Below are 19,970 nucleotides of genomic sequence, written 5' to 3'. Positions count from 1 at the left end.
GAGGGAGAAATCAAAATGAATGGTAATAATCACACAAATCTGTAAAGACAATGCCAGTGACCTGTACTTGAAAGCACAGCCCCCTTGGCTGCACTACAAATAAGACATCACTGCCCCCCACTTCACTAGCTGCTACGCTACCTGAGAGCACTGCAAGAGAGAAACCCCTAGTGCCTCAAAAACACTCACAGCATCTCATGTCAAAGCATCTTCATCAATGATTGATGGAGAGGCTAAAGCTTGGCACGTTCCTTTCAACAATGCTGAGGAAGCAAAGGTCTCCAGAAGAGAAGCTGAGGAGAGGGAAAACAACCAAGGGCAGGAACATCTGAAAAATGCTGCAGCAACATGCCAGAGCTTATCTTTCAAAGCCCCAAGACTTCACCCCAGTTCCACCCAGCTGAAGTCACAAACTTGTTATAAAAGCACAATTGCAACTGAGAAGCTCTGGGCCCCACAGGGTGCAGGGAAGGTCTTCCCAGTTCTCCTAAACTCACATCCTTAACAGCCATTTTAGGACAGGCAGCCCAGAGCTCCCTGGCACGTTCTCTTGCAAGTTGCATGTGCCAGAACAGTGCAAGGATTCCTGGAGGATGAGCTCCCAACCACCACTGCCTTCGCCCACATTCCTGGGCCTGACAAACAGAGTTCATCTGGGCTCCTCCTGCAAGGTACAGCTGGACAGGCTCACAGGAGACACCGTTAGACAATTATATTTTTAAATTTCTGCAAAAGGAAGGCACTGATCTGGCCTCTCACCAGAACAAGTAATGCAAATATAACACCTACAGTGGAAATTGAAACCATGGTTTTCACATTCCCAGTGCAAGCTTCCAATCATCTGGCACTGGGACAAGTGACCCACTTCCAGAACAAGCCTCAGAACTTCCAGGGTCACTGTTAACCCTGGTCTCCAGCACCTGACCTCATTTCCCACAGGGAAGCTCACCCAAGTTAGAGCCCTCAGCAGAGGCATTTTACAGCATCTTCTGTTTGTGCCTCTCCTGTTCCACATCAGCCACGCCAGCACACGCTGCCAAGAAATGGATGGTAACAACATGCTTTAAACACGAGAGGCACGAGGTCACCAGCTCCTCATCCTGACCCAGGCACAGCTCCCATAGGGAAAGCCAAAACACTGGAAAATTTAGCAACAGGAAAGCAAAACAGATCCAGTGTCATTCCGCTGCATTCCAAACACATGACACCAAAGCCAACCGCCGCCTCCTGCAGTACTCACGTCGCTGGGGCTGAGGTTCCCAAGACCATTGTCCTGCTCGGAATCCCTGCCGGACTCGTGGCCCTGGGAGGAGCGGGGGTGGGAGGGATGGATCCAGATCTCCAGCCGCGTGGCATCATCTCCAACTTGTCGCAGTGTGGACTTCTTGCCCTTCCCCCGGCGGCTGGGGCTCACGTCCAGCACCTGGTGTTTCCTCTGCTCCATCTGCTCAGACTGGGAACAGGGGACAGATTCAGATCACCCGGGGATCAAAGTTCAGGGAAAGTATATATTTATATGGATAAATCAGCTCTTCTCCCTGCTTCAGAATCTCAGTAACTCACAGGTCCAGAATTTGGTTCTGACTCTACAGGACTGTGCAGGCGAGAGGTTTTCAACTCCAGCTGTCCTGGGACAAGAAAAGTTGTCCAGTCCCAGGTGTGTGGCAGCCAATGTGCTGTATTTGGAGTGACTCCCTGGGGCACAAAGGGACTGCAGCCTCTCTTGCCTACTCCCACAGGTGTGGGGCACCTATGGAATAAGGCAATTATCCTGCTGCACGCCAAGGCCATGCTGCAAACCACAGTAACCTACAGCCCTTGCTGAGCTTGGCTAAATCATAGTTTGTGACCCAGAAATAAAAGATTCAAGTGCCCAAACAACTCCAAAAGCAGCCTGAGGAGAGGCTTCATCAGAAAGAACTTCATCATTCTGAAGGCTGCCTCTTTCACCTAACTCTCAACATGGAATTTCTTAAAAGTAGATAATGAGTGACTCCAAGTCCAAAAGACACCATCACTCTCCTCTTTTCATGCTCTCCAGCAGAGAACAGTTAGCACTGTCAAGTGCAGCATCCCACAGCCCAGCTCCAAGACTCACCTTGCGTTTTGTCTCCTCAAACAGACTCATGAGGCTCTCCTTGGCTGTGAGGATGGGGTTGCTGGCAGCCAAGCTACGCATGTAATAGTAGACAGCATCCAGCTTCCTCCTCTGCAAGAAACACAACCAGGCTCAGACCTGCCGCTCATTCTTGGATACTCAGAGCCAGGCTCCCACGTGCTTCTCCCTCCCCGCCCCTCAACACACACAAAGGTCTTTGGTGTGTCAGAAACGTTCTTCCCAGCCATGACAGAAATGTGCTTCTGAACCCTGCAGTTCTGAACTGCTCTGCTTTAAACCAGCACCTCCAAGTGTTGTGAATGGGGAGATCCCTACCAGGTTCTATGTCCCAGCATGATGCTTCCATTATCTGCTGTCACATCTGCCTTGAAGTTTTCCTGCGTGGCTGGAGTAGCCAGCACAACTGGAACCCGAGGAAGTCATGTGTAGGTGTTGCTTAGACCAGTGCCCACAGGTTCAGTGAAGGCACGGCAAACAAAACCAACACCCTGACAGATGGCTTTGAGCACAAAAATCTCATGCAAAAAGTGGGTTGTGTTTAAAGTTTAAAACATTTGCATTCTCGACAGCCCACAGAACAGTTCCTAAAATGCCTGAGGGAGTAGCATGTATCTGATAAAGCTGCCTGAAGCCACAGCAGCTGGAATCCACACAGCCCATCCGCCATCAGCTTTTTTCTTTAAAAAAAAAAACACATCTGAGCACTGCCCTAAACAATGCCTTTCTCCACCAGATGGAATCTCACAGCCATCCCAGAGGCTTTCCCTCTGCCTGCATATCCTTGCATGATGGGATTCTTACCGTGTAGATGGCCAGAAGCGCCAGCTGGTTGTACGGGCGGCCGTTTTTGGGAGCAATTTGCTGAGCCTTCAGGTACCAGCTGGGGAAGGGAAGTGCCAGAGAGAAAGGGTTACTGAAAGGACATCAGGCTGCCTCCCTTGCTGTTCAGTATGGGCACTCCTGTAGGGAACAGGCCTTTTCCACAAGTGCCCTCTGCCTGCAGGAGAGCACATCAGCACAGCAAGCTGTGCCCAGCCTGGAGAGGGATGGGGCACAGGACAAGAAGGGGCAGATCCAGCTGCAGAAGGAAACACCCTTGGCTCAACCCAAAGATGAGCGTTTAGCCAGACCATCAAGCACTTGCCCTGTACAGCCCCACACACAGAGCACAGGCCGTTCAGGGAATGCTTCTCTGTCAGCCCCTTTTAGCTCCATGGCAGCTGGGACCAAACCCTCCACACTCCTTAGCTGGTTCCCCTTACTTTTAAGATATTTAATCATCCCAAGAGAAGAGTCACCATTCAGTGGCAGTCCATTCATTCCTTCATTCTTCTATTTTCCCTCAATTATATTATCCCCTCTCCAGCTTATATCATGCCACACAAACCCATCAACACTGTTCAGACACATCATGAGTCCTCTGTGCTCCCCCCAGCCTCCCACAGATATCAGCACAGTCCACAATACCCACAGACCCCAAACCCAGCAGCTTTCTCTGCCCTGTTCTCCAAACCTCCACAGACTTCAGTGCTTCATCCCATATGCAGGGCTCACTTGCTCCCTGTCCCCTCAGTCATTGCTATAGAAAAAACCACCAGTGACAGGAAGCGAAAAGTGCCAGAACACATGGATGCACATGGGATCCTCTCCCACATGAAAAGTCACCAGAAAATACAGCGGTCACCCTGCCAGCCTCAGCAGCCTAAACCCTCCCTGCTGCAGGACCAGCACAGACAACTTCCACACCAGATGGAGGATGACTGGGTCTGGTGGCCTGCTCTCTGGAACAGCAAAGCAATCTCGGTTACAACTTTCAGCTTTGAAGGACTGCAATACAGTAGAGGAGCGGAAAGACTTCTTTGGCTGGAGGCAGGTTCAAGGATGAAATGAGACCCACCCCTCGTAGCCAGAGGCAGAGCTGTGCTCCGTGCTGCCGTGAAGAGCACGGTACCTGCGTTCCTACCTGCGGGCCTTGCCGTAGTTGGCCGTGTCGTTCGCTTGTTCTCTGTACCGGCAAATGTCCCCTTGGCAAATCATGCACCTCTGGGCACTGATCAGCGCGTACTTCACCTGCAAAGGAGCATTCAGTCAATCACGTGGGACCTGCACACCCAGCGAGCACACAGGGACTGTACAGAGCCAAGAGGAGGTCAGTGACACACTGAAGGTCTCACACAGGGGCAGCAGAATGAAATCACAGGGCTCCATGGCACTGGTTCAGCATTTGCTGGGGCAAGTCAATCCCTAAACCCCACCTCTCTCCAGAAGGGAGTTGTTCAGTCCATGACCAATTTGAGGCCAGCTGTTAGATAAACACATCGCTTTGGGAATGGAGCTGGACTAAAATATCCTTTCCCAGCTGTCCCTTGCACCTGCACTCACAGCTCAGAGCAACATGGCAGGGAGGCAGCGCAACTGCCAGCTCTCCTTGTTCATTATTCTGGATCCCAGACAGAAATAAGAGATGTTCAATACCTAAGGAAAAATCAGGGTGCCCTTGGACACTTCTTTCCCTTTATTAGCCCTGGTCACAGAGCTGGTACAAAACCAGTTCTTTGCAAAGGAAGGTAAAAAACGTTAATGCACCAGAGTTGGTTCAACAAGTTCTCCAGCAGCTGAGAAAGACACCCTGCAAACAAACTGACTCTGTCTGGAGCACAGCTTGCCTGTCTCTTGGCAAGGGCAGCACACTGAGTTCAGCATCTTGCAGAGGATCACCAGGACGAGAAGTTCCAGGTGGAAGCCAACCTACCATTTTCCGGAGAGGCTTACTGCGGATGGCCATCCCATCCATGTAGTCCTCTAGCTTGAACTGGTAGGACACCTGCAGCTTTTGGAGGAGGCCATCAAAAAAAGAAGAGCCCTGCAAAACACATATATACTTGGATGTTATGATCTTGCTGATGATAAGCACAAAATCACCACACCAACCCTGCCATGTGCAAGAAAGGAGGTCCCTCTCCTGAGGTTTGCACACAAGGAACACAACAAGGTTGGGGGATCTCCAGCCTCAGAGATTTTCAAGACTGAGCTACACAAAATCAAGACTGACATGGTCTAGTGTTTGATAAGTCCTGCTTTGAGCATGAGGTTGGACTAAAAAGCCTCCAACTGTCCCTTTCCACCACCCTAATTTTATAAAACACATCCTCTTAGGCTGTCAGCCTACCTAGTACAAAGAATAAAGTAAGCTGCACAGTTTAACAGAATGACTTTTAAGCAGATTTGATAAATATGGCACAAACACCTCCAGGAATGCTTGTATTTATTTCCACTTCAGGGTATTTGTTTCATTTTAGCTTAAATCAATTTCTAATTAACACAAAGCACACCAAAACAAGCCTGATTTAAATTACAATAAATATCCACCTCGATATGCACCTGCCACACTTAACCATAACCTGTCTGAGCGTTCTCCTTGGACAAGGATGACCTAAAGCACATGGAGGTATAAAGAGGATCAAGAAGACTACCTGCCCCATTACACCATCCCATTCTAAACACCAGTCGATCCCACCCAAAGTTCTAGTGGAATTTGAGGATGTTTCTCTCTTCTTACCTCATCCAGAAGCAGGAGCAGCTTGTTCCGAATTTCTTGGGCATTTACCCCCTGAGGGTCCTTGAGGAGCTGCCGGAATTTCTCGATCACCTGGTAAAACGCATTCTTCCACAGCAACTGGTCCACGTTCTGGGTATCGGAGAACTCGATATCCATCAGGATGCACCGCTCGTAGAGCTGCAGCATCTCCACCCTGCAGCAAAACACAACCAGTTGTCAATGCAACAGCAACTGCCCAGGCTCCAGCTGCCAGGAAACATGTGCTGAACCACCTGCTGCTCACATCCAGCAGGCATGAGCTGTCGGCGGCACTATGGAAAATCAGTGTTTCCACACCCGTCCCACAGGGAGATGGGAGCTGCTGCACTTCAACACCCCTTCTGCTCCAAGGGGCAAGTCTGAAAGGACCATCTCCCTTGTACATGTGAATCAGAATGGATCAGGCTTAGGAAAGACGAAGAAGCTTTGCTACAGTCCTGCTACTGGCAACAGCAAGGCATAAGCGTCTCCTGATACCAACACAGAGAATACACATGCTGCCACACTCTGCTCCTTTTGAGCACAAAGTCTGGGCCAGGAGCAAACACACAAAGAACCAGGGGGCAACAGAGGTCTTGCCATTAAAATGATCCCCACCTCCCTCCCTTCCATCCAACCAAAACACAGACCCTGCTTCCTCAAAAATGGACAAGTTGGGAACATCACAGCCAAAGGAAATAAAGCCTCAGAGTCCCAGAAATCTCACTACCTACAGCCCTGCCTGGATGCTGGAGCAGAATTCCTCCCCCAAATTTAATATAATAGTTGCGGACTAGAAACAGCTCTGCAATATGGGGGACAAGTTTATGGTGAAGGGGATCCTCAGCTGTTCCTGCCTTGGCAGCCTTATTCCTTATAATGCTTTGAGTCCTACAGAAAACAGTATGACAGTGAAGGTGGCAAAGCCTGGAAGAACCTGGCAGGGTAAGAGAAGGATGCTTGGCAGGTTCCTGTTGAAAGCACAGAGCAAGGTTCTGTTACCCAACCCCATGCAGTCCCCAAACCCTGTACACATACACCTGGACAGCACAAACACCAAGAGAACTGGACATTTCTGCAGATGGATGTTGGATTAGAACCCACACACAGCTCCACAACAGGCTGGCAGCACACGCTCAGACGCAGGCAGGAGACAAGGGACACTGCCAGCAGGGACAGGGCCAACCATGCTGATGCTCCCAGGGCAGGGTGGGCTTCCACAGGCCACAGCAGTGCTACACAGTGTTTCCTCTCCCTCTGGACAACAGCTCCAGGTGACCTCAGCACCTTGAGGAAGACCTGAAACCTCCAGTGCTGCTTCAAGCACAGACATATCCCACCCTGTGGTCTGCAGTGCAAGTCCCCAAAACACAGAACAAGCCCTGAAATGAGCTCACCTGCTAGATCTGCTGCCAGTCAGCTCTGAAAATAAGTCTCCAGAGAAGCCCTGGAGACACAAAGGTCACAAGCAAACGTGAAAGATGCCAAGAAAAAATTTGCTACAGCCACGTTAACTACCCTTCAGAGCACCAGTGTCACTTCTCTCTCACTAGCCTGGCATCACCAGGCTACTCCCACTGGAGCATCACAGCATTGAGAGGCATCAAGAGCAAAACTACACAGCATTTGAAAGGCACTGCCATTGTCACACAGCACCAGAAATCCATGAAATGCTTCCTGAGCACACGCTGAAGCCCACAACACGATCCTGACAGCAGATAACCAAGGACAGGTGAGAAGGCAGAAGTCTGATGGCAAACACAGAGAGCATGTGGCAGCACTGGAACTGAGAGATCAGCTCCAGCAAGAGCAGGAAGAACCCAAAATCTGTAGCAGGTGCTTGTCCTGCTCCTCTGTGCCTCTGCAACACTGGAAAGGCATTCACCAAGCAGAAGCAGCCATGGCTTAGCTCCCAGCTCAGGTAAATGACATCCTCACACAGTTTCCTTCCGACGCCCACACACCACTGGCACAAACAGACCCAGCACACCAAAAACCAGCAACCCACTGCCCCATCTCCCAGTCTCTGAGACAGACCCCCAGTACACCAGATCCCCAAGGAGACACCATTCTCTGGTATTGCACCCTGGAAAGGGCTCAGTCCCACACCCCTCTAAGAGCACAAACCTCAGCTGGGCCATCTTCTCCAGCCCCTCGGGGCTGATGCGGTCTCTGGAAAGGAGGTTGCTGAGCTGCTGCTCCTGGTTCCCAGCCTCACGCAGGAGTTTGCTGAGCTCCTGCTGCTGCATGCTCCTCATCTGCTGCTCCATCTCGGGGCTCAGAGGAGTGGGGGGCAGTGGGCCACACAGGTATTGCCCCGCCTGGCCGGGGTACCCAGGGTAATAGGCTCCTGGGTACACGCCGTTGGTTGGACCCATGGGATACTGCAGGGAATACCCGCCATATGGATACTGGGGGCCTTGGCTGGAGGCCCGAGGGTAATAGTAGGGGTTGTCAGAGTTTTGGAATTTATAGTAGGAGGACTGGGCCTGCCGGGCTTCCCCCCAGGAGGTGGGGCTCACTTCATCGTCCGTGTCTAGGAAGTGGAGCTGGGCGGTCTGGCTCTTCAGGGCGGGTTTTTGGTCCGGGTTGTTTGGGTCCCACAGCCTGCGAGCGGTGCCGCCTCGGCCCCGGCTCCGGGAGCCTTTGCTGCCAGCCCCGCCAAGCAAGAGCCTGGGCCCAGAGTGACTGGATTCGGGGGCACCCGTGGTGCTGGCAGAGAGGTCCGTGTTGGCAGGCAGGAAGAGAATCCCACGGCCCCTCCCTTGGGGCTCCCTGCTCTGGCTCCTTGGCTCCAAAGCCTCTGAGTCTCTGCAACTAGCAGACGCCTTCAGGGACTTTTTTTTATCTGTGTCTGCCAGACTGACGTCCCTGTTCATGGTCCTGCTGTCAAATGTGACTCGAAAGGGTCCCTTTGCTTCCCTGCCATTGCTGCTCCATTCGCTCTCACTCCTGGAACCTCGACCCTGCTCCAAGTGCTTCCTCCTGTCTGAATTCCTGCTGGAGACGTAGGCTTCTGCCTCATCGAATCTGTCATCGTCCAGGGAGTCAGTGGAGGACACAGAGAGCTGCTTCCTGGGACGTATTCTTTCCCTGGCGCGCTCCTGCCGCCTCTCCACCCCATCCACGAGCAGGGCTCCGTCTATGCTGTTGCTGCTTCCAGCTGAGCTCGTGCTGCAGGTGCGGTACCGGCTCCGGCGCTTGTCCGTGCGGGAATACCGCTTGGTGGAGCCCAGCTTCCCCTGCAGCCCCTCGTCACCTGCTCTCCTCGTCCTGTCGCTCCGCTCTGCTCGTCTTCCTTTCTCTCCCCTTGAGGCTTTAACTCCTTCCCCAGCCTGGCTCCCCTCTCTGTCCTCCTTGCTTGGTTTAATTTTCCTGTTATTGTCTTTTCCAGCGCCTTTCTCAGTCTCCTCATCCCTCTCGAGTTTCAGCTGCTCCATCTTGCCAGCGGCTTCCTCGGCCCCCGACCGCAGGGACGGCTCTTTGGCAGCTGAATGCAGGCGCTTCCCAGGCTGGTAGATCTGCTGGTCCGGTTTCTTGGTTCTCCTGGGGGTCTTGGAACACCACTCATCGACAGTGGGCTGCTTGGACAAGCTCTCCTGGCTCTGCAGGCCACCTTTGGTCTCAGTCTCTTCCTTTTCCTGAGAAGGGCCGTTCTGCCTGGGGCCATCGCTTTTGCCGAAATCCTCCACAGCTGGAGCCCCTGCTCCCACAGAGTCCCCAGCACTCTCCTCCTTGCCCTCCTCAGCTCTGCTCCTCTCCTTCTCTGACGCCTCCTGCTTTAATGGCACCAGTTTGCTCCTCAATCTGGAGAGGCCAGGCTTGTAAATCTCCTGGTCTGGGCGCCTGTTGTCCTTGCGGTGCCTCGGCTCCTTCACCTCCTTCATGTTTTCTGGGGGAAAACAGACAGAAGAAAGTTAGTCCCACCACAAACGAGCCAGGGACCAAAAAATACTGTGACAGATGTTCCAGGAGAAATATTAAGTAAAGGCAAAGAGCCTATCGCCCTCAGGGCAGGTCTGAGAGAACTGAGCTGAAAACCTTTGTAAATGTTTACAGGAAATCACAGAGGAAGAGCAGAAAGTGAGAAACTAACAAAGCCAACCAAATCCTTGGCCTGATTCATTTACAAAACACATCCTGCAACAGGTTTTTCCTCAAAGCACCAACGAGGGACAGATAAAGACAACACAAGACTCGAGCACGTGTACACAAGGAGTAAAGTTTTGTCATAAAGGTTCAGCAGCAGCTGGTGCAGGGCTTGCCCTCCCCAGCAGCCCCCGCTCTGCCAACTGACCGCTTGAGCCAAAGGCGCTTCCCCCCTTGCTTACAACCCGGTAACGTTTCTCTCCTCCTCCCTCAACCGTATTTACACAAAACCTCGTTATGGAGCCCAGCCCGGAGCACGCTCGGTTAAACGACTCCCCGAAGCCGGGGCTGCTCCCCGCTGCACTCCCTCAACCTTCCCCGCTGCCAGTAACTCGCAGCGGAACCTCCGCCGGCACCGGGGGCTCGGGATCGACTGGCAAAGCCCCCCGCGCACCCAGCGCGCCGGCCGCCGTGCGCTCCCACCGGGGACACCCAACCCCAACCGCAGCGAGGGGCCAGGGAGGAGGGGAGGGGAAGGCCCGGCCGCGGCTCGCAGGTGCCCCCCGGGGCGCCACTCGCCTGTGCCGCCGGCGGCGCGGGCCTGCTGCGCCGCCACCATGTCCCGCAGCTCGGCGGCCGAGACGCGGACGCGCTCCAGCCCCTCCGCCATCTTGGCTGCGCCGGGGCGGGCGGCCGCGGGACGGCGGCCGCGCAGGGACAAACCGCCGCGGCCGCGCGCAGGCAGGCAGGCGGGCAGGCAGGCGCGCGCGCGCGCGCACGCACGCCCATGGCCGCGGGGCCGCGCGCGGGGCCCGCCGAGGTGCGGGAGGCCGAGCGGAGGCTGCGGGGCCGCGTCCACCGCACCCCGCTGCTCACCTGCGCCGGGCTGGACCGCAGGGCGGGCCGCAGGCTGCTCTTCAAGTGCGAGCTGTTCCAGAGGACCGGCTCCTTCAAGGTGCGCGGCGCCGCGAGTCCCCCCCAAAGGGGCGAAGGTCGCTTCTTGCGCTGGGGGAACGCGCTTGGCCCACCTGCCCTCCGAGCACATGTGGCTCCTGCCACCCTGCACGGCGGGGGCTGAAGTGCTTGCTGCCCAGGGCAGAGGGAAGGCTGCAAAGAGATTCCCCACCAGCACACCGGCTCCGGGACAGCGACACTCACCCTGTGCTCTCCTTCCAGATCCGCGGCGCCCTGAACGCCGTGCGGAGCCTCGTGGAGGAAAGCGAGCGCACGGGAGGGGAGCTGCCCCGCGCCGTCGTGACACACAGCAGCGGGAATCACGGGCAGGCGCTCGCCTGTGCTGCCCAGGCAGAAGGTAAAGTGCAGCCCCCGACCCCCAGCCCCAGTGCTGAGGAGGTGGGCACAGGGCACAGCATAAATCCAGAGGCAGCTCCGGGTGCCCGGCTCTGCCTCCTTAGAGAGGAGAGATCCCACTCCTGAACGCGTGCAGAATTAGCATGGGCAGGCAGGGCCTGCTCCTGCAGGGCTTTTTGGCTGTTGGATTTGCCTCCTTTCATCACACAGGGATCCCTGCCTACGTCGTGGTGCCCCGGACAGCCCCGCAGTGTAAGCAAGCTGCCATCCGTGCCTACGGTGCCACGCTGGTGCCGTGTGAGCCCAGTGATGAGGTAAGGCACAGGGGAGACCAGCCAGGGACAGGGCACAACCAGCCTGAGAGGTGACCCATCTGTGCTTTCCCTTAGTCCAGAGCAGAGACAGCAGCCCGTGTAGTCCAGGAGACAGGAGGAATCATGGTGCACCCCAACCAGGAGCCAGCAGTGATCGCAGGGCAAGGCACAATAGGCCTGGAGGTGCTGGAGCAGGTGAGGGAAATGCACATCCAGCCCTGGGCTCTGCTCATGGGCTCTGCATGGGCAGGGGCACAGCAAAAAGGTGCCAGAAGCACTCATACTTCCTTTGTGCACAGGCACCTGAGGTAAACGCAGTGGTGGTTCCCGTCGGAGGTGGAGGAATGGTTGCAGGAATAGCAGTTGCCATCAAGGTAGGCAACAGCTCATCTGCCCAGCAGTGGCTGCACCTCCCTCTGGGAAGGGCAAGGCTCCCAAGGCAGCTTTTAACTTTGGAAACAGAGAGACCCTGCTGTGAAAATCAGTGGGAACCTGGGATCCCTGCCTGGTCCTGCACGCACCAGGACAGGGGACAGGCACATACCAGTGTCAACCAAGTGGCTCCTCCTTCTCTCCCCAGGCTTTGAGACCAGATGTGAAGGTGTTTGCTGCTGAGCCAAGCAACGTGGATGACTGTTACCAGTCCAAGGTAAGAGGGGAGCTGACCCCCAACCTTCACCCACGGGACACCATCGCAGACGCGGTTAAAACCAGCATTGGACCAAACACGTGGCCCATCATCAGGGATTTGGTTGATGATGTCCTGACAGTCTCAGAGGAAGAAATCAAGGTAAAGGCTCCCAGTTCCCTTCTCACAGTAGCTGCCAACAGGCAGCTGCCTCCATTCCCACTCTGCCCCTCTGCTCCCACCCCAACACACAGCACAGGGCCCTGCCCACCACCACAGCTGTCTGACACCTACGCAGTCTCCAGCTGGAAAGGGCTGGTGGAAGCTCTGCTCTCCCTTCCCAGAGCTCTGCAGGGATGTGCTCAGGCAGTGCCCTCCCAGCCCTGGAGCAGCCTGTCCCAGCTGCTGGGCTGACAGCTGCTGCTCTGGCCCCACAGCGAGCCACACGGCTGGTGTGGGAAAGGATGAAGCTGCTGATTGAGCCAACAGCAGGCGTGGGACTGGCGGCCGTGCTCTCAGAGAAGTTCCAGGCAGTCCCCCGGGATGTGGAGAACGTTTGCATCGTGCTGTGTGGGGGAAACGTGGACCTGAGATCCCTGACCTGGCTCACAGACCTCTCTGGGAAAGCAGAATGAGTACAGAGCAGCGTCTCAAGCAGTGGAAACCTCAGTCTGAATTTGTACAGTGGCTTGTGCGCTACTGAAAAATAGATGAACAACCCCGAATGTTTGGTAATTTTTGTGGAGGGATAAGGGAAGCTGGCGTTGATCTCTCTGGGGGGCCTGGAAACAAAGCACTGCCTGTTCCCCCCCTTCCCAGCTGCCCTGCTCTGGGACAGGCCTCCAGAGAGCTGCACTCAGTCACCCTCCCCAGCTGCTACTCAGCTTTTCTTTCTCAGCATCACAGGAACTGGCAGCAGATTCCTGTCCTTTGTACAGCAAAATCCCTGTACACACCAAGTGCAGTGCACGAGGGAAAGAAACAACCCCGATGGGACAAGGGCTTCAGCAGACAAGGGGTGCACACAGCCTCCTGGCCACCACCAAGACAGAGGCACTTAAATATTTTTTACATTTTCCATTAAAATAAATAGCTATAGCTGGTACCTGAGCAGCAGCTGGCGAGACAGCTGCCCCTGTTACAGACCCCAGCAGTAACACGTCCAAGGCATCAGTGCTGTCCTCACTGTGCACAGGCAAGAACAGCATCCAGGGAGCCAAGGCACAAACTCCAGCCATGCTGGAGACTCATTCCATTTCCACCTCCTGCTCTGGCAGTGCACTCTCACTCCTCACCCACGGCACAGGCTCCGGAACATGGGGGTCGTAAGTCCATTTAGGAAAAACACGCTTGTAGAGGTTCAGCAGCACTGTGTCCTGGGACTTGAGCTGTCCATCAAAGTGGCACTTCATGTGGCCATGGGTCCCTAGGCAGACAGCAGAAGAGGCCATTAGCAGTCTCTCCTGCCCAGGAGAACCACACCATCCCAGGAACACAGAGATAAATACAGGATCAAACCTACCTAGTGGCTCCTTGATGTGTCCCCTACGTCCCCACTTTGTCCTCAGCTCCACAGGCTTAAACCACATCACATCCTCTGGAGATGAAACATGACAGGCAGGTGAGGAACAGGCTGGGCTGTACCAACACAACTGCTTCCATAGGAGCAGGGGTGCTGCCTCCACATCCCCTCTTCCCACCACAGAGACAAGCCATACCTCTGTTAAAGAACATGTACCGCACGACAGCTGTCTTGGTGAAGATCTTGAAGGGGTGGCCACTGAGCACCAGCCGCTTGATGACGATTCTGTCGGGGTCCACGGAGAGCAGGGAGCCCGTGGCGATGAGGTCGTGCATTCCTGCAAGGCAGAGCCACCCATGCACCAGGACAGCTGCCTCCATCACTGCCTCCCCCACCACAGCCTCCTTCCCCAAAGGGTTCCAGGCCCAGGGCAACCCCACAGCAGGGACAGATAAATGTGAAAATGGGGATGGAGACTGGGCTCATCTTCTCAAACAGCAGGAAAGGGACAGCTTTTTCAAGTCACAGTTTCTGGAGAGGTGCACTTGTAAGCAGGGGAACAGTCTGCTAACATTTGTTTCCCAGACACCACATCCTCAGCATTTATCAACTCACCATTACTTCTCTGCTTAAAAAGCAGCACTGAGGCAGGAGGGAAAGTGATGGGAGCATAAACAGTCACCACCAGGGCAGCATCCGTGCGCAGGAAACGCTCCAGCTTGTGCTTATCAGCTAGGACAGAACAGTAATGATCAAGTTCAAGCCAACAGCAGTCCTGAGAGCTCTGGGAAACTCCACTGAGCCTATTCCTCCCTGGCAAACAGACTCTGTACCTTAGAAAAAGGGGTGACAAACACCCCTCCATTGCTGTCACAGAGCCGCTGGGAGCAAAGGTGCTCCTCTGTGCTACCAGTTCACTGTGTGGGGTCTGCCACCGCCTGCCTGGACCAGTGAGCCACCTGGCCCAAAGCCCTTCCATGCCCCACGATTTAGTGCCTGCCCTGGAAGCCTCAGAGCCTAAGAGTGAGTCTTCACAAGAGTCCTTCAGCCAGGTTCAGACACCACGGCTAAGACATCACTGGCTTCCTGCCCCAGAATCCCCGGCCCCACCTCCTGGTGTACCTGTGCCCCACCCCACAGGTCCCTCACAAACCTGAGGTGTGCTGGGAGAACAGGGGGGATGCTCGGAAGCGTCTGAACCCACAGTGGAAGATCAACTCCTCCTTGGCCCTCACTGGCTCAGTGTTGCTCGGATGCCGACGCACCAGGAAATTCAACACAGACATCTGCAAGAGGCAGCACAGTGAGGGGCTGATGGCAGGGCTGGCAGGCAATGGTGCACAGCAGAAAGCAGCAGGACATTGCAGCAGACATCAGTGTCTTTGAGAATGGCTTCCCAAAGGATCCCTGGTCCCCGCTGCCAAGCTCAGACACTCTATCCTAAACCCACCGGGCAGCTTCCGCCTGCTCTGACCAAAGGGAATTCTCTACTTTGAAACATGAGCAATGCAAGGGAGATTTCAGCCCAGACCCCCTCCAACCCGAGGGAATCCCAAGGAGCTGCACACCTACAAGGTATCAGCAGGGCCTTACAGTCACCTTTTGTTCATGGGGAAGCAGCGAGAACAGGACTAGGGGTTTCCCTTCCTTGAAGCTCTCCATCACCGACACAGGGACATTGCAGACATGAAGTGTAATGTACCAGCCCACCTGCCAACAGAGGATCAGTTGTGAGTATTTCTCTCAACCAAAAAAGTGTCGGAAGTAAGATGTGGCTTAGGGAGGGAATCCAGAACAACATCATCTGAACTTAGGGCTGTGTGCTATGAACCACCTCCCTGATTAAGTCATTCCTGTTCGGAGCAAAGGAACACAGTAGGGAAAGAGATCAGCAAAAGGGAGTTACCGAGGCTCCTTCAGTCTCCTCTTTCTCTATTTGACGGAAGAGGTGCTTTCTGGTTCGGGAGAAGTCCTGGAACTGGAAAATCCTGGCATAATCCCTTGGAAGGTTCTCTTTGGAGTCCCATGGAGAAGTGCGGAAGCTTTTCAACCCTCTGTACTTCTGGAACCTAGAGAACAAACAGGAAAGACAAACCTTCACCAATGAAGGTGTGTGGCCAGCACCTCCTGTGGTGCACAGGGACTCACATTCAGAGAGGGCAAAGGGAGCAAAGCAAACATTAACCCTCAGGAGAAATCTTGGTGCAGAGAGAGCTAAAAACAGCAGCCAACTCCCTAAACAACCTGCCCTTGCATTAGGGCCACCCTCCTCCCTCTACCAGCCCAGGACCCAGCTCTCCCTGCAGCAGGGAGCTACCCAGGCCCACCTGCTGCCCCCAGCTAGTGCCTGCCCTGGAAGCCTCAGAGCCTAAGAGTGAGTCTTCACAAGAGTCCTTCAGCCAGGTTCAGACACCACGGCTAAGACATCATAGGCTTCCTCACTAAACTAGATAGAAAGGCTTTCAGCTCCTCTGGAAAGGATCCCATTCCTTACCTGACTCTGGCAGGTACGTCCCGTGGTGTATCCACCTCATCTGGAAACATTTCATCCATTCTCTCCTGTTTGTATCTCTCCAGCATCTGTTCATCTTCCTCCATCTTCTCGTCGTACTGGTCATCCCGTAAGCACTCAGAAACGGTCATGGTCTCGCTCTCCTCCTCTCCAGGCTCCTCCTCGCTGCTTTCCCCCTCCTGACACAGGGCAGCACAGAGCCTGTGAGCACAGAGCTGTCCATGCAGCACTGAAACCCTGTGTGTGCTCACACTGCGTGATCTGTGACCCCAGAGAGACCCCAGCCCCTCATTTTGGTGTCTAACAGGCCAAAGACGTACCATGATACACATGAGAGATTTAACAGTGGAAATCCAGGCAAGTCCTGGCTCCGTGTTGTGCCCTTGCATGGAGCAAGCTGGAAGGACAGGACTGTCCAAGAATACGCAATAATGCCCTGGAGATCACCTGTACTATCAACTCTTGGAGGTACCTGGGAAATTGCCTCTTCCATCAGATCATCATCGATGTCATCATCTTCGTCATCATCTTTCTCACTGCCTTCTTCTCCATCATCCACAATCCAGGCAGCCTGGTACTTGGATGTGCCTTTGGGGACCTTCACCACCCTCCTGTTTGCCTTCAGAGAATCTGTAGGATTCCCACCACTAGTTAATACAGGAACAATTCTCCTTCCCCTCAGCAACATTTGCACCGGCAGAGACAAGATCAGATCTATACCAGAACTGCTACTTTCCAACACAGAATTTGTTGGGACAGCCAAAATATAACCCTGCTAACTTCCCAGGCAAACCACACAGCCTGCTGGTCAGGTGATGGAACTAGGGATAGAAGCCCTAGACTTCCAAATAGGATCTTTCTTCAGGAGCCATCCTAGTGACAGAAGTTTCTGACAACCCTCTTAAGAGGAACAAGGAAAAGATACAGAACTATTGCTGTTACACACCCTCTGCTTCTTGCAGTTCTTCTTCAGTTGGCCATGTCTGCTCTCCTTCCATTGGATCAGGAACCACTTCTGACTGCAAAGACTCCTGCTTGCTTGGATCTGCCTTCATCAGGACCTTAACATCCTCCTCCATCTCATCAGTACCATTTACAGGGTCCTCCTGAAGGGCAAGAGCAGAGTTCCCAGCTCTGAACACACCTAATTAAAGCTTTGCAATCTGTCTCATGTAAACTCCTTTCAGAATCACATTCATTATGTCATGCCATAATGTTCATTACATGCAGCAGGCAAGGAACCTCAGCCCAGCAGCCCAACACAGATACAACTCCCTTTACCCTCCCCTTGCCCACATACACCCAGTTGTATTTTCCCCATGGAAGCTTAGAAACCTCCTGTTCTAACAGGACTGGCAAAGCCCTGACCCCACACCCACCTGTATCTCCATGTCCTGACTCCTCTTCTGTCCTTTAACCACTCGGGGGTTCAAAGAGAGGGGATCAGGGGGAGCATCCACCTGGCTGACCTGGAAGTCTCCATGCCCCACAATGTGCACCAGGCTGTTCACGTCAAGGGTCTGTCCCCGGACAAAGCCAGACACCTTCAGGGTCCCAACCAGGTCGCTCTCCTGACCAGGCACAAACTCCGCTGTGTAGGCGAGCAGGTGGGCGCGCCGGTCCCGGAACGCGAGGTGCCGCTGCTTCTGGGTGCTGAGGTGCCTCAGCAGCAGCGAGGATTCCTGCTCCGTGTTCAGGGGGAACAGCTTGGCCTCCGGAAAGCGCTTCTCAATGGCTTTGGCGAGCTTCTTCCTGGCATCTATCCGCTTCTTAGGGGGCAAGTCGGTGCCCCCTGGGACAGCAAGAGCTGCCGAGCAGAGACCAGCTCAGGATCAGATCATAAACCTTATCGTGCCCCTTTTACCAAATATGGATAAATACTCAGATATCAGGAACCCAGATAACCAGATTTGCACCCCAAGGTGCTGCTCAGTGACAGGACAAGGAGCAAATAGCTATAAACTAAAACACAAGAACTTCCACCTCTACACAAGGAAGAACTTCTTTCCATGGAAGGTGGCAGAGCACTGGAATAGGCTGTCCAGGGAAAGTGTGGAGTCTCCTTGTCTGAAGACATTCCAAACCCACATGGATGCATTCCTGTGTCACCTGCTCTAGGTGACCCTGACTTGACAGAGGGGTTCCCTTCCAACCCTAACCCTTCTGTGATTCACACATTCTAAAGAACATCTGACACAGAAAACATGTCTTCAGAAATAAGATTTTGAGACTAATGAGACCATGGAGATAAGGGCACAAGAACTGAATTTAGCAGGAAAGTGCCTGAATCCCTTGGCTCTGCACACCTTCATAACCATCATGGTGCTGACACCACCACACACCCAGGGGCCTCAACCCACAACACCCTTTTATCTCCAGTATTCCCACACCATGGAGTAACACAATAGGCATTCACCCAACTGATCTGTGCTCAGAAACAGATCAAGGACCTGTAATAGCCAATTAACAGGTGGAGTTTTTAATTACTGCAACAGTAAATCTCCATCAAGTACCTCCACACACCTCCCCCAAACCCCTCAACGTTACTGGCTCACTCACCATAACTGGGGAGCCCCTGTGCAAAGAGGCAGGACAGGCAGTGCTCCCCTGCACTGTCCCAGCCATCCACAGCGTCCAGGATGAACAGGAGGGAGTCAGCAACCTTGGCAAGGTCTAAGACAGTGTGAAGGTCCCCTGCACACAGAACACGTCCTTTACTGGGGCTGCCAGGGGTGTGGAGCCAAGAGCCCGACCCACAGCCGCTCTTCCTCACCTGCCTGTGCTGTGACAAAGCGCCAGCGCTGCTTGAGCCGGGGGCAGAGGAGGGCAAAGCCACCAGCTCTCCCCTCATTCACACGGACCACGGCCGAATCCTGGCTCTGCAGCAGCTGGAGGGTGTCCTGGGCTGCAACCCTGCTGTGCAGCAGCACCACGGCCACGAGGTGCGGGGGCCCATCCCTGCTGCCCAGGCTGCGCTTCTCCGCCAGCACCTGCGGGCACCACTGCAGAGCATCAATCCCAGCCCACAGCCCAGTTCCTGTCCCGCCTCCATGGATCAAGACCAGATTCCTCCCCCCGAACCCACTCGGTCCAGTAATGCTCCGCTTGCCCCAAACAGAACTGGCCCAGGCACCCACTCCTTTCCCTGGCGAAGCTCCTCATCCCCGCAACTGCCCAAACCGGCTCGGTTCCATCACTCACACCGAGATCCACGTTGACCCCACTCCAACCCCCCTCCGGCAAACACCCGAACCGACCCGCTCCCCCCACAGTCCCGCTCCCAGCCCCGCCCGGCCCGGTCCCCCTCACCGCCTCCTTGCGCTGCCGGCGGAGCTGCAGCGCCTGGTGCCGCCGGTCCACCCTGCTGAGGTCGCGGAGCCGCCGGCGGGGCTGGGCCTTGACGGGGACGCGGCCTGCGGGGTGGGGGGGAGAGAGGGAACGGTGAGGCGGGCCGGGGGCCGGCGGGGAGCCTGTCCCGCGGGGACGGGGAGCTCACCTCCGGCGCGGCGCTGCGAGGAGCCGCTGTGCTTGCCGCCCTTGTGCGCCTTGTTCTGCTGCTTCAGCGGCCCGGGCCGGTGCGCGCCCGCCATCGCCATCACCAGCACCAGCACCACGCGGCCCGCGCGTCACTTCCAGCGCGCCCGGAGCCCAGCACGGACACACGTGGCGGCGAGAGGGAGGGACCGGGGGAGGGAGGGGAGGAGGGAGGGGAGGGACCCCCGGGACACACCATCCTCCCACGCGACAGACGGATTCACCCGGCACGGGGCGAGCCGCGGGAAGGGAGGCGACGGGAGAAATAGAAACTTCACTCGCAGTACCCCGGAACGCCCAAATAAGGAACGATGTAATCTTAGAATTAAGTCCTCGAGAGTTAGATGGGAGGGATGTAACTCGA

General features: G+C 54.9%; 3 protein-coding genes and 2 non-coding genes across 9 annotated transcripts in view; 1 reads left to right on the top strand and 4 right to left on the bottom strand.

Moving 5' to 3' along the window:
- Positions 1–10,845, bottom strand: part of SMG6 (SMG6 nonsense mediated mRNA decay factor) — a 109,480-nt gene extending 98,635 nt beyond the window's left edge. For 2 of the 4 annotated variants that reach the window (XM_050321596.1, XM_050321597.1), the window contains exons 1-8: positions 10,365–10,467; positions 7,824–9,588; positions 5,679–5,871; positions 4,872–4,982; positions 4,083–4,189; positions 2,921–2,999; positions 2,099–2,209; positions 1,241–1,453 (exon numbers count right to left, since the gene is read on the bottom strand). In XM_050321596.1, the coding sequence (XP_050177553.1) occupies positions 1,241–1,453; positions 2,099–2,209; positions 2,921–2,999; positions 4,083–4,189; positions 4,872–4,982; positions 5,679–5,871; positions 7,824–9,588; positions 10,365–10,455 (2,670 nt within the window). In that variant the 5' untranslated portion in view covers positions 10,456–10,467. Of the gene's footprint in view, positions 1–1,240; positions 1,454–2,098; positions 2,210–2,920; positions 3,000–4,082; positions 4,190–4,871; positions 4,983–5,678; positions 5,872–7,823; positions 9,589–10,364; positions 10,468–10,661 lie in introns of those variants that run through there. The other 2 variants (XM_050321595.1, XM_050321594.1) reach the window with 2 other exon arrangements.
- SRR (serine racemase) lies at positions 10,783–12,753 on the top strand. 2 transcript variants are annotated; one of them, XM_050321602.1, is made up of 6 exons: positions 10,783–11,097; positions 11,307–11,410; positions 11,486–11,605; positions 11,710–11,784; positions 11,991–12,200; positions 12,476–12,753. In XM_050321602.1, exons 3-6 carry the CDS (start codon positions 11,534–11,536, stop codon positions 12,671–12,673), a joined length of 555 nt encoding a protein of 184 aa, XP_050177559.1. In that variant the 5' UTR covers positions 10,783–11,097; positions 11,307–11,410; positions 11,486–11,533; the 3' UTR covers positions 12,674–12,753. The 2 variants fall into 2 exon arrangements, with proteins under 2 accessions (XP_050177559.1, XP_050177558.1); XM_050321601.1 differs by having other exon boundaries at positions 10,839–11,097; positions 12,383–12,753.
- A 318-nt stretch (positions 12,754–13,071) lies between these two features.
- TSR1 (TSR1 ribosome maturation factor) lies at positions 13,072–19,711 on the bottom strand. The gene is made up of 15 exons (XM_050321598.1): positions 19,569–19,711; positions 19,382–19,485; positions 18,846–19,062; positions 18,632–18,766; positions 17,452–17,879; positions 17,019–17,178; positions 16,545–16,702; positions 16,055–16,251; positions 15,467–15,629; positions 15,160–15,270; positions 14,714–14,846; positions 14,176–14,292; positions 13,757–13,897; positions 13,561–13,635; positions 13,072–13,464 (listed from the first exon to the last, which is right to left on the bottom strand). Exons 1-15 carry the CDS (start codon positions 19,666–19,668, stop codon positions 13,286–13,288), a joined length of 2,418 nt encoding a protein of 805 aa, XP_050177555.1. The 5' UTR covers positions 19,669–19,711; the 3' UTR covers positions 13,072–13,285.
- LOC126643630 (small nucleolar RNA SNORD91 family) lies at positions 14,558–14,650 on the bottom strand. Its single transcript, XR_007629782.1, has one exon. It is a non-coding gene; the product is annotated as a small nucleolar RNA SNORD91 family (small nucleolar RNA).
- LOC126643629 (small nucleolar RNA SNORD91 family) lies at positions 15,909–16,001 on the bottom strand. The gene has a single exon (XR_007629781.1). It is a non-coding gene; the product is annotated as a small nucleolar RNA SNORD91 family (small nucleolar RNA).
- Positions 19,712–19,970: the final 259 nt, after the last annotated feature.

The sequence above is a fragment of the Myiozetetes cayanensis genome, unplaced genomic scaffold (assembly GCF_022539395.1).
Source record: "Myiozetetes cayanensis isolate MyiCay16 unplaced genomic scaffold, myiCay2020 scf27, whole genome shotgun sequence".
Classification (NCBI taxonomy): domain Eukaryota; kingdom Metazoa; phylum Chordata; class Aves; order Passeriformes; family Tyrannidae; genus Myiozetetes; species Myiozetetes cayanensis.
Note: the sequence above shows the minus strand (reverse complement) of the source record. Positions and strands in the feature narration are given on the sequence as shown.

Bases quoted from the DNA above. Each gene is read 5' to 3' on its own strand.
- TSR1 (XM_050321598.1), bottom strand. From the start codon at position 19,668: ATGGCGATGGCGGGCGCGCACCGGCCCGGGCCGCTGAAGCAGCAGAAC. The intron at 18,767-18,845 runs GTGAGGAAGAGC...TTCTGTGTGCAG, and splicing joins CTTTGTCACAGCACAGGCAG to GGGACCTTCACACTGTCTTA. The intron at 14,847-15,159 runs GTGACTGTAAGG...TGCCTCTTGCAG, and splicing joins TGCTTCCCCATGAACAAAAG to ATGTCTGTGTTGAATTTCCT.
- SRR (XM_050321601.1), top strand. From the start codon at position 11,534: ATGGTGCACCCCAACCAGGAGCCAGCAGTGATCGCAGGGCAAGGCACA. The intron at 11,606-11,709 runs GTGAGGGAAATG...CTTTGTGCACAG, and splicing joins GCCTGGAGGTGCTGGAGCAG to GCACCTGAGGTAAACGCAGT. The intron at 11,785-11,990 runs GTAGGCAACAGC...TTCTCTCCCCAG, and splicing joins GAATAGCAGTTGCCATCAAG to GCTTTGAGACCAGATGTGAA.